The sequence below is a fragment of the Artemia sp. Qi Xiang Cuo genome, chromosome 12 (genome assembly GCF_049724085.1).
Source record: "Artemia sp. Qi Xiang Cuo chromosome 12, ASM4972408v1, whole genome shotgun sequence".
Classification (NCBI taxonomy): domain Eukaryota; kingdom Metazoa; phylum Arthropoda; class Branchiopoda; order Anostraca; family Artemiidae; genus Artemia; species Artemia sp. Qi Xiang Cuo.
Window position 1 is genome coordinate 20,918,344 of NC_142805.1, and position 13,004 is coordinate 20,931,347.

At 34.7% G+C, this 13,004-nt stretch overlaps 1 protein-coding gene across 3 annotated transcripts in view; it reads left to right on the forward strand.

The window, feature by feature from the left end:
• Positions 1-13,004, forward strand: part of LOC148945887 (uncharacterized) — an 85,952-nt gene that overhangs the window by 47,597 nt on the left and 25,351 nt on the right. For all 3 annotated transcript variants that reach the window (XM_089097856.1, XM_089097855.1, XM_089097857.1), the window contains 2 exons: positions 1,105-1,397; positions 6,742-6,878. In XM_089097856.1, the coding sequence (XP_088953982.1) occupies positions 1,105-1,397; positions 6,742-6,878 (430 nt within the window). The remainder of the gene's footprint in view (positions 1-1,104; positions 1,398-6,741; positions 6,879-13,004) is intronic.

Below are 13,004 nucleotides of genomic sequence, written 5' to 3' on the forward strand. Positions count from 1 at the left end.
TCTCTCTCTCTCTCTCTCTCTCTCTCTCTCTCTCTCTCTCTCTCTCTATCTACCTCTCTCTCTCTCTCTCTCTCTCTCTCTCTCTCTTCTTGTTCTTCTTCTTCTCTCTTTCTCTCCCTCCCTTACAATCTCAGTTTACTCTTTTTTTGTAGTGAGTTGTTATAGCCCTGTGTAATAACTGCTTTTCGCTGTGGGCTCAAAATCTCTCTCTTTCCTTTTTACTATCCCTTCTCAGTCTCAGAAAAATGAATAGTGTTAATACTTCCAATGTATATTTTCTATGGCTATCATTGTGCAATCGCTACATCTTCAGAAATAATCTTTCTTCTTTCTTCATTATACCTTTCTTTCTTTTGCAACTGCGAACTAAACCTACATAATCGTTATAACCCTCCGTAATAACTGAGATAGACAACCCTGCTACACAGTTGTTATACCCCTTCGTAATAACTCCTTGTGACAATCCTACTGTATAGTACGTCAGATTATCTTCAGTGGGCTCCTTTTCGAATAGCCCGCTTGGTCTGTTGATTAATTCGGTCCTGGGGTTTTCTGTCGACTTCTACGAATGATATAGCACTTTGACGAGACGTAATAGAGTGTGTAAATCTGGCCCTAGCTTGTCAACGTTTTTTTGTAAAATTTTATTCCTTTCTATTTTTAGGCGATTTAAATCAAGGTCTGAAGATCCGACAACTAATTTAAAGGTTTTCTATTCTAATAGCTTATTATTTTAAAGACTTTCTAATTATTAATATACACGTATATCTAGTCTAATTATTAACGAATTTCTATGTGATGTAAATCTTTTGAAGATAAAGTCTAAATGTTCTAATGGCGTTCTAATTATTAACATAGATGGCTTTCTAATTTCATCGATAACGAATTCTTATTTGTTGGCGATGCAATCTTTTCATGGCGTGACATCAAAACAAGTCTTTGAAGGATTCGCTATTCCAATGGCTTTCTAGCTTTTGACGTGAAGGGCTTTCTAGTTTCTACAAACTTCTCGAGAACTTGAGATCAAATAAATCACTTAATAGCTTTATTATTATCAATAAAGATGACTTTCTAATTACATCGTAAATGGATTTCTGTTTCTAGGCGACTTAAACCTTATGAAGACCTGAGATCCAACAAAACCTCACCGTTGATTGCAAGAATTTTCTGGCCAAATACTCCTGCCGGTCCCACTAATGCCCTATGCTCTGACCTTTTCAACGCGTTTTTAAAGTCACTAGAGAGTAATGATAGATTTGGAATCAAAGAAATCAGCAAATTAGTCAGTTTGATTGGAGAAGTCTCTCTACTTTCGTGTATTAAGTCAAAGTACTTAATTGGATTCCCTGAAGGAAATGCCGAGACCTTTGCAAATCGACTGGAAAATGCTTTGAGAGGTTTTTTTTTCTTTTTTTTTTTTTTCTTTTTTTTTCTTTTTTTTTGCCTGCCTGCCTGTCTATTTGAAATGATTTGCAATTACTTGTCTGTATGTTAGTCTAAAACCCCTTAAGCTAGGGCCGGATTTAAAAAGGATCGTCAGAAAATTGTCACGGGGGGAGCAAAAACCGCTAGATTGTTTTCACTAAGAGTTTAATGAGATTATTTCTCATTTTCCTCCTTTGATATATGTTTTGGGTGTTTTCTTGTTTCTCGGGGGGAGGGGGCCGTTGCCCTCTGGTGGTGCCTAGACCTGACTTCCTTTAGAGAATCCATGATCCTTATGTTACAAGTTCTTTGCCAGACAAAAACCAAATTACCAAGCTTTCTAAGAATTTATTTGGAGAAAATTCAGCCATTTTATGCCTCCTGATTAGTTACTTTTGCCGTTTTGGATAAATTAATTTACTGGTAATTGTAAATTAGGTTTTATAGAGATGGCGTTCGTAATGGATCTTCTTAAAAAAAGACAAAGGATTTCGCTTGTGTGTTGATTATCAGTGATTAATTATTATCGCTTTATTAATTATTATTAACTATTAGTGATTAAATATTATCGCTGGATTATGTGCTGAAACTTTGAATTGGCTGAGAAGCGTTTTGAGAGAAAGGGGGTTTTTTTTTTTTGTTTTTTTTTTTGGCAACCAACCCAGAAAAAATAGGCGATGGCTAATAAGATGAGTTTTTAGCAGGTGCAATAAATGGCTTTATAATTATATGCAGTATCAAAGACAGGGTGTCCTGATCCTGTTGCTTTTGTGCATAATAAAACAGACCTGAATGTCATTTTAGTTTAATTTTTTGGCACAAAGTGAAACTTTGTTTCACTTTGTGGCAAAAAATGCATTTAAAGTCTTTGTTCAAATTCAGCAATAGTTTTAAATCTGTTGGCTCAAGGGCTTTTTGGGTCTCTTGGGCAAATTTGTTGTTGTTTTGGTGCTATAAAATGGCAGAAGACGGCACATAACTGTGCCGCAGTCTTTCTTGCTGCTTAAAAAGAGCACTTAAACTTTTAGTTTCTGTTCGAAAGAGCCTTCTCCCGACTTTCTTGGACCGTTGGTCCGAATACATTCACTTAATAAATCTGCATCCGTGATCATTCTTCTCGGCAAAAATCTAAAAATTCAGCATTTTTGTAGATAGGGGCTCTGTAATTAAATTCTCTCTGATATGCTGGATTTGATGGTTTTAAGAAACCGTCTTTGAAGAAACATTTAAAAATACCTTTCTAAAATTGCCAACTACTACGGAGTTGTTAACTTATAAATATGAGAAAGTTGTCGTGAAAACCTTGGATGTGTGTACGAGAGTGTGGGTTTTGGTCAGATGTAATTCCTTTGGTATATCATTATGATATAGCTAGTTAGGAAGCTCACCTTGTGTGTAGGGGTCAATGTTTCGAATTCCCCTGATGGTTGTTATTAAGTTTCTATCATTAGGGGGTGGGTTTTGTCAGAAACTTAAATTTAGAGTAAAACATAATCCAATTAGAATAAATGCAAATAGTGTTAGCCAACCGCTCACCTAAACTAGGGGGTTAACTAATAGTATATAATAATATAAAATAGTAAATAATATATTAGTAATAATAAATAGGGTGTCATTTATAAAAAGAAGTAGAAAAAATTCCTAGACTTTCCTAATGTTCAGTTTTCAGAGAAATCAGGAATCTTCACCTTTTTTAAAACATACGGGTACATAGGCTGCTCTAGATGAATGGGGGGAAAAATACATGGATATTAGTTCACAAAATGAAAACATTGAAAAACGGGTGTGATTTTGTGAACAAGACAGGGGACGAAAAACTAAATTTTTAACAATAAAAAAATCAGAATATTTTGGCTTCACATCCAGAAGCCTTTGTCAATGGAAAAAAAAATTGAAAGAAAAAACTAGCTTAAATAAATCATGAAAAACAAAGATAAACACACAAAGGCTCGAGATAACACAAAGGCAGCGTTTTTAATCGTTTATTTTAACGCTTGTGCCGGTATGGGGGCTATGGAATTAAATGGAAGCGTCCTCCCTCGGCATTGCGTTTTTACCGCTGGTAACTGCTGATAAGAGAGTGTGTTTGCAGAGGGTATATCGTGAAAAAAAAATTGGAAGTCTTAAGTCATTTCTTTTTTTCCTGGGAAGGGAGAGGGCAATTGTAAAAAAAGAAATATGGCAGATAATTTGGTTTGGAAGTGCCCAGAAATTCAAGGAAGTTTGAAGTTTCAGGGAGCTGGGGCCAAATTAGCCCCTGTCTTGACCTTAAACAAATCAAAACCTATTTATCATAAATAAAAAATGAGTATTAATCCAATTTATGCCTGTACGTGTAATAAATTCATACGAATATAGGGGGGGGATACAATCTACTTTTTGATGTGTAGGAGTGGGGGAAGGAGGGGGCAAATTTGCTCATTATTCAATTGGATGAACCCAAATAAGTCTGTTTCTTTGCTTCCTCTTCGATTGACGATGAAAGAATCTTAATGCAGGAAGTTGCTCTGTAATCATGTTATAAAAAAGACTTTTCTTGCACGACTTCAGATCAATTATAATCGACTGATGCAGCGACGGAAGAATGTTTACCGCCCAGTATATACGCGCTAGAGTAGCAAAAGCAAACAAACACTCGGTAATAAAAGCCAAGTGTGTCTTGGGCTAAACACTATACAAAATAGAAAGGCGAAAAGAAAATAGACACTTAAATAAAAATTCAAAAACAAGTAATAAGGCACAAGACCAGGTAAGCTTTCTTTTCGTCTTTCTCTTTTATATAGCGTTTTTGTTGTTCTTCTTATTTCATTTTTTTGTTCTTCTTTTTTGTTGATAAAGGTTTCCAGATGTAAAGTTGAAATATTCGTATTTTTTTATGGTTAAAAATTTTGTTTTGTTTTTTTGTCCACTGTCTTGTTTAAAATATTGCACCCGTTTTTTATATTTTAATTTTTTTAAATATCTAAATGGAAAGGCAGTGTGGTCTGAGAAATTATGTTGGACTTTGTGAAAAACACGTACTACAGGAAAAAAGCATATGTCTAAACTGACAGAGTTGTATGCTCTTCTATAGTGAAGATTGTTTTCATATGGGTTTTTTGAAGGCTTCTGGTTTTGGTTTCAGCTTTCCTGCTTTTGGTTGTTGTTTTGTTTGTTTTTTTGCAACAAAATTACTAAATTAGTATGGAATACATGTTTTGTCTCGAATTATAGTAAAATTAAATCAATTTGAAAACAAACATCGATCAGTAAATATTTTTCCCGCGTGGGAAAACGCAAAACGGCATGATAATCGCGTCGGAAAATGTAGTTCTGCCCCCAGACAGATTCTCCGTATTTTTTTGCATATGTCTGTCAAATTTCATGCTTTTGACGTAAAATGAACAAACCTGACGCTTATGTACCTAACTAAAACGCTTGGCGAGAGACAGAGCAAGCATGCGGAAACATTGACATTCCCATTGCGTTGTCTTTTTTAGAGATAAGATTTGGGTCGGTTATACACAACAGCTACGATATAGCATATGTCTAAACTGTCTAAACTATTGTAATAACTGGAATAAATTTAAATGGTCTTAGCCAACCGCTTTGTAACTTCGAAACTATTCACATTGAACTTGCTTGGTAAATCAAAGGATTCTCCCTGGCGTATTCTCCCTGGTAAATTTCCATTCTGAATTATGTGAAAACAAACATACGAAGAAGAAGCTTAATTCTAGATGCTCGTACAATAAAAAATCTGAATATTTTGGCTTCACATCCAGAAGCCTTTGTCAATGGAGAAAAAAATTGAAAGAAAAAACTAGCTTAATTCTAGATGCTCGTACATATGCTCGTACAATAAAAAAATTAGAATATTTTGGCTTCACATCTGAACTATGTGAACTATATGAACCATTCTGAACTATGTGAAAACAAACATACGAAGAAGAAGCTTAATTCTAGATGCTCGTACAAATTTTTTTTTTTTTTTACTTCTTCGAGAAAAGATCATCCCTTGTACCATCACTTGTCAATGCGACAAGAAAAACATGGAGGTATAGTTTCACTTATTGAATGAAGGGGGAGAGCTAGACAAGAGTACTGGAAAATCATGAACGGTAGAAAAAAAATTCTTAACAGACAAAATATTTTTCACTTATATGGTTTGGATAAATTTTTTTCTGATCTTTCCTCTTTTTAGAGATTTTTGGTTTTGAGTTCAATGTTGGGGTTTATCGGTCTATTGCACTAAAGCTACTAAGTGAATTAGTGCAATACATGTGTTGAGTCAAAATATGGTACTGTTGAATGGCTTTGAAATAAAACACTGATCGGTAAATACTTAGTAATAGAGAAAAACTTTTTTTTCAAGTTTTCAAATTAATGAAGAAATCTTTAAATTCACTAAGATCTTTGCTAAATGCAAATATTTTAGTAATATTTGTAATTTTAGTAATATTATATTTTAGTTTAGGTAATTCAAATTGACTCATTAAAAGTGTCTACATAAAAACAGTATGAATACCGAAACATTTTGCATCAAAGACGGTACGTCATAATTGAAAGTAATTTTAACGATTAATATAAAGTAAAGAAATCTAAAATCAATCCTTAGTGTCAGACCCTTATCCAGGATTTTTGCTCGGGGCGAGGTTTACAAAACCAAATTAAAAAACGCTTCAAAAATGTGTTTATATGCCTGTTTGTTACGTTTTTACGGGTTGGACAAACATTTCGGGGGAGGGGGTTCAAACCCCCTCCCCCCTGAAACGGCCATACTTGGTGTTTTCTTCTCCAAAGTGGCCTTTCGCTCTCCGCTAAATGCAAGCTCGAAGGCTCACAGAGCGCATGGGAAGAAATTTTATAATCCTTCTATCGAGTATGAAATCAACGTACTCAGTAGATTTCCAGAATGATTAAATAAAAAAGCAAGTTTTCTCAAATAAAAGTAAAGGGTGATATGAAACTTGAACCGAAGGAAATTATTCCACGTATGAGGGGGCTGCTCCTTCTTCAACCCACCACTCTTTACGCTCAAGTTTGACTTTGTGTCCAAATCCTTTAAGAACGACTGCTAAAATTCAAGGACCAGTGAATTAAAATAAGAAGTGTTTTTAAAGCACTATAAAACTTTAGTGTAAAGAGCGTGGATGAAAGTACCCCCTCTGATGAAAGTACGGATGTGGTATGTGGAGCAAGAATAATTATTTTTCTAAAAGCTGCTAAAAATGCCGAATCCTTCAAGTCGATTAACTCCAAACCACATTTTTGCAGATTTACTACTTCCTTCCCAAGGTAAAATTCCTGTCTTTAGAAATTAATTTTTCGTTTTAGAAATTTTGGAAACTGAATCTGACATCATCACATGCTTATCAAATATTAAATCACCTTGGCTTGTAATGGAGGTCGCCGATCGATGTTTATTAAGGACAATGGATGGCTGGAAGAGACATCTAGCTCTTGAAGAAGCGGTAATTAAATAGTTAATTGGGTAATTAGATAGTTTACCGAAAAGCGGTAATTAGAAGAAGCGGTACTATATGGCTGGAAGAGACATCTAAATCTTGAAGAAGGGGTAACTAAATAGTTTTTCATTCATGAAAAATTCATCCAGACTTCAATTTAAACTGAAATAAAATAAATATGTAGAATATATTTTAACCGTGGCTAGAAACGCTGGTACTTCTAAAGCTTTGAGTAAGACGTTGTTTGGGTCTAAGCTATTGTATAGTCATGACTAACCGCACCAACTGTCTTTTTGTCTTCTTGAATGGAGTCAATTGTATTACGATTTGAAAAAAGCATGTACAACAGAGAGAGACTATAATTATGAATTATAGATGAACAAAAGTGAAACAAAAATTATTTTTTATTATCTTGTTTTCCTCGAATCACTGACTTGTGACAAAAAAGTATAAAACCAACACTCTTATACAATGCTTGAGAGCGCAATAATTGCCTGTGGCAACTTAGGTTTGAATGTTAGCTAAGACATGTTAGATAAATTTTTTCTTAGAGAAGACCAAATAAAAGAGAAGAAAAATAATAAATAATTTTTCTAAACTCTTTTTTTTTTTTTTTTTTTTTTTTTTTTTTTTTTTTTTTTTTTTTTTTAGTAACTTGATCTTTTCAACTCGTTTTCCTCAACTCACTGACGTTTTTCATTTATGTATTCATAATTTAGATAAATTTAATATCTATCAAACAGTTCGTGGTAACGAACTGTAAGTAAGAAGCAACCCGGCTCAAAAGTAACCGAAACTTAAAAAAACGGAATTTTGATACCAATAGACACATCAGAAGAATTGGATATTTTTATGCTCATTTTAAATATATAAGTTTAATTAAGTTTAGTCTTACCCATTACCGGCTATGAGCCTAAGAAAATTTGTCTGATTTTCAAAAAAAGGGGGAATCACCCTCTAAAACCCATAGAATCTTAATGAAAATCACACCATCAGATTCAGCGTATCAGAAAACCCTACTGTACGTGTTTGAAGCTATTATCTGCAAAAATGTGGAATTTTGTATTTTTTGCCATAAAAAGGATCACGGATGCATATTTATTTATTTGCATGTTTATTTGGTTTTGTTTTTTTTTTTTTTTTTTTTTTTTTTCAGGGGGTGATTGTTACGACCCAATGGTCCTAGAATATCGCGAGAGGGCACATTCAAACGGAAATAAAAAGTTCCAGCGCCCTTTTAAGTGGCCAAAAAAAAAATGGAGGACATCTAGGCCCCCTCGTACGCTCTTTTTTTCCTAAAGTCACCCGTTCAAAATTTTGAGATAGCCATTTTGTTCAGCATAGTCGAAAAATCTAAAAACTATGTCTGAGGATGATTTAATCCCCCACAGTCCCCGGGGGAAGGGCTGCAAGTTATGCGCCTTGCCCCTTGTTTGCATATAGTATTTGTTATTGGGAAGTATACAGACGTTTTCAGGTGGGATTTTTTTATGGGGGGGGAGATACGGGGGATGATCTTTCCATGGGGGAAGAGAATTTTCCATGAACAGGGCACCGGATTTTCGAAAAAAGGGGGAAACAACCCCTAAAAGTCATAGAACTTTAATGAAAATCACACCATCAGATTCAGCGTATCAGAGAACCCTGCTATAGAGGTTTCAAGCTCCTATCTGTAAAAATGTGGAATCTTGTATTTTTTGCCAGAAGAAAGATCACGGATGCGTTTTTTTTTTTTTTTTTTTTGTGCTAGGGGTGATCGAATAGATCCAGTAGTCCTAGAAAATCGTGAGAGGGCTCATTCGAACGGAAATTAAAATTTCTAGTGCCCCTTTTAAGTGACCAAAAAAATTGGAGGGCAACTTGGCCCCCTCCCACGCTCATTTTTTTATTGAAGTCACCCAATCAAAATTTTGAAATAGCCATTTTGTTCAGCGTAGTCGAAAATCTAATTAATATGTCTTTGAGGATGACTTAATCCCCCACAGTTCCCGGGGGAAGGGCTGCAGGATATAAACTTTGCCCATTGTTTACATATAGCAGTGGTTATTGGGTAGTATACAGGCGTTTTAAGGCGGAATTTTTTTCTAGTGGGGGGGCGGAGTCGGGGTGACGGGGGAGGATCTTTCCATGGAGGATATGTCCTTGGGGGAAGGGACATTTCTATGAAGGGGGCTCCAGATTTCCCAGCATTATTTAACAAACGATCAGAAATTAAATAAAAAAACAGGTTTTTTTTCAACTGGCAAGGAGCATTATTAAAACTTAAAACGAACAGAAATTATTCCGTATATGAGGGGATTCGCCCCCTAGTCAATACCTCGTTCTTTACTCTAAAGTTCTTTTTAGTACTTTCAAAAGAGCTATCTATTCTAATTAACTGGACTTTGTGATTCAGGGGCTTGTGATTCGAACAAAATTCGAACTTCAGTGTAAAGAGCGAGGTATTGACTAGGGAGCGAACTCCCCAATATACGTAATAAAAACATACGAATATAGAAATTCGTTACGTAAGTTAATTCGTAAGTTACCTCAGAACAAAATTTCGAGAAAGCCAATTAGCGAAAAAAGGAAAATTAATATGCGAATTTCGTTTTAATTATTCATGTACGGTGAGCCAAAATCAAAGCTGCATTAATTCAAAAATGTTCAGAAATTAACTTAAAAAAAACAAGTTTTTTAACTGAAAGTAAGGAGCAACATCAAAACTTACAACGAATAGAAGTTATTCCGTATATGAAAGGGGCTGTCGCCTCCTCAACGCCACGCTCTTTACGCTAAAGTTTGACTCTGTCTCACTACTTCATTTTATTTTTTTAATAAAAAACTTTATCGTAAAGAGCGAGGCGTTGAGGAGGGGGCAGCCCTTTTCAGATACGGAATAATTTCTGTTCGTTTTAAGTTTTAATGTCGCTCCTTACTTTCAGTTTAAAAAAACTTGTTTTTTTTTTAGTTAATGTTACGTAAAGCCCAATCCGTTTTGCGTTTCTTATTTTCACTTATATTCACAAATTCTCGAAAAAAATTACTTTATTTTCTAGTATATTTTAAAAATAAGGTTTTTTTTTATATTTCTTACTGTATAAAATACTTATAATTTAAATTAAAATAATATATTAAATAATACTGTATAATTTAAATAAATATGGGGAAGATAAAGACACTATTAGGCATACAAAGATAAAAGTATCTCAATAGACATCACAATCGCCGTATCTCTATTTTTTTCTACTCTTCAGAGAAGTTAAAAAAAAACTTCACGAAACTAAGTATGATCATTCAAGGTACGGAATCTTCAGAATCATCAATGCTGTAAAAATTTTTTTAGCTTCTCTTGCTTTGTGCCGGAGATAGAGATATTCAGTTTTGACAAAATCTACGTGATTAGAAAGTGTGAGTTTTCTTTTTTTCTTCGATTAAACGGGGCACAATGTTCTTTTGAAAATCAGGAACAGCCATTCCTAAAAATGCTCTAGCATACCTGCTAGGAAAACGCCAAAAGCAGCTCAAAAGAAATGCCATTTTATTAATTTCGCAGCTTACAGAGGGTGCTACCCATTTGCTACCCATTACATGAGGGTGCTACCCATTTTGTGGTGCTACCCATTTTGATTGAAAACTTTGCTGGCAAAGGGGATATAATTTTATTCTCTTTACAATCAAATTTCATATTCAAACCGCAAAACCTCAATAGCTTTCAATGATAGCCAGTTCCCTGGAAAAAAATCGCGAATGGACCCTTCGTCTCTGAAACGGTCTGCCGATGTTGAGGCTCGTAAAATAGTTTTTGTGTATCGAATTTTCTTAAACTAATGGTAAACACTAAAACGTTCAATGGTATTGACAGATTCTGGCTAATAGCAGTAATTTTCTTCCTGATTTGAGTTGAGTTCATTGTGATTTGAGAAAAACATGCTCAATGGAGAATCAAAGGCTAAATAAGCAATAATGACGTGCATTGCCTTTTTTTATAGTTTAGTTTTTATAGTTGATTATAGTTTAATTAGGCTAAGGAAGAATATTGAAATTATCAGTCGTGTAAAAATCAACAACAGAAATCTCCGATAGATCGCAAAAACTTCGTATCTCTTCTTTCTTTTTTTAAGAATATTGAAAACTAACAAATTGAATGTATTTTAGACGTAACACCTTAAATTCGGTTTTGTTTTCTTAGACCACACTGCCGTTCTATGACAAACAAATAAACATTCAAATGGGGAAAATTCATTTATTTAGACAGTGAAAAAAAAAACAAGTACAAAAGGCCAAATATTTCGATCACATATACAGCGACCGTCTTCAGTAGAAATACTAAAATAATAAAATTTAAACTAGCATATTTATACACAACAAAACAAATAACTTTTCGGGTCAGTCACAAAATAATGAACTTCCGGATTACACAGGTAACACCTCCATGCAGAGTTTCTAAAACTTCAAATAGTAAGACGAATTCCACCGTAGTTCCATCCCAACTTAATAATATCCCCATAGTTTGTCCGCGTTCCTCCTTTTCTCCCAAGCCCGGTCCAGTCCCGGCTTTTAATAGTGCCTCAAAACCACCCCCTTACCCACAGCATCCTTCTCATAAACTTCAGCCCCAAATAACTGCATCCCGAATTGAAAAAAATCCCAATACCCAAATCGGTTTAAATTTCCAACTTTTCTACTTACCAATGCTGAGAGCCTGAATTTTGACAAAATTACCGAACTCGAGGGTATCTCTGAAATTCATAAAATTAATATTGTTGTGACAGAGGTTCAGTCCCAGAACCCAGATTTCCTAAAAATCAACAATTATACTCTGTTTATAAAATTTCACCCTCCCAATCACCCTCTCGGGAAAAAAAGGGGTGGTATATTATTTTTTGTCCGAGATAACCTCCAACCTAAACTCATCCCCACACCAACCTATCAGATTATGGTGAAATTCTATGGCTGATTCTTAGACAGAAAGCACTTCCCCGCTCTTTCAATTTAATTGTAACCGCTGTCTTCTATCATTCCCCTAACAAAAGTATTGACCAGAAACGCAAATTCATACAACAATTTCTTATAAGTACTGACTGTGTTATCAAAGTATCCGAACGCTGGTATTTGCTTACTTGGCGATGCGAATGGCCTGAGGATAGACTCTATCTGCACCTCTCTTAATATTAAACAACTGGTTAAAATATCTACAACAAAAGGTAACACCTCTCTGGATGTTATTTGTTCAAACATGAGTAAGTATTACAACTCCCCGCTAGCACTGCCACCACTAGGAGGCAGTTACCACTATTGTCTTCTTTTTTCTCCATCTTCAGCCATTGAACATTCCTTTACTACCTCCATTGGGGTTTGCTGTCCCCTCAGTGACACAGGCCTTTTTTTCTTTTGGATCATGGCTGACCAGTGAAAGTTGGTCAGACCTTTATAATTCTAATAACCTTGATAAAAAAATTTGATTTTTCACAAACAACTATTTGATTCCTACTCATTATATTTCCCAGAAAAAAAAAAAAAATCAGAAAATGCTCTAGTGATAAACCTTACATAAATAATCACATAAAAATGTTAATCCGCACGAAAATAAGCTTATTTAACAGGGGTAATTTAGCTGAAGCAAATAAGTTAAGAAGGAATTAAAAAATCAAATTAAAAAAGCTGCCCGAGTCTACTATAAAAATAAAATTAAATACTTGCGCCATGATAAACCAAAAGAACTGGTACTCTGAAATTAAAAAAATTACCGGCAAGAGTCAAGAACAGCTAAATTTTAATATAAATTAACCTCCAAAAACCACAGCTAATGAACTCAATAAGTTTCTGGCTTCTATTGTCCAGAGTCTCCCACCACTATCTTACGCATTTCCAGATATTCCTGATCCTTTTTCACTCCCACATATTTCTCTACTTGATGTTGTAAAAAAAATTGAAAAACTAAAACGATCAAGCATTTGCCCTTTAGATATTCCTGTTCCTCTGATTAAAGCTTTCAGTGATTACCTCTCAAAACCCCTATCCACCCTGTTTAATGAAATTACCGAATCTGGACAGGTCCCTTAATATTGGAAACAAGGCTTTATTACCCCAATCAAAAAGAAAAATGGGAAGCCTGGCTTTGATGGCATTCGTCCTATTACCCTCACCTCA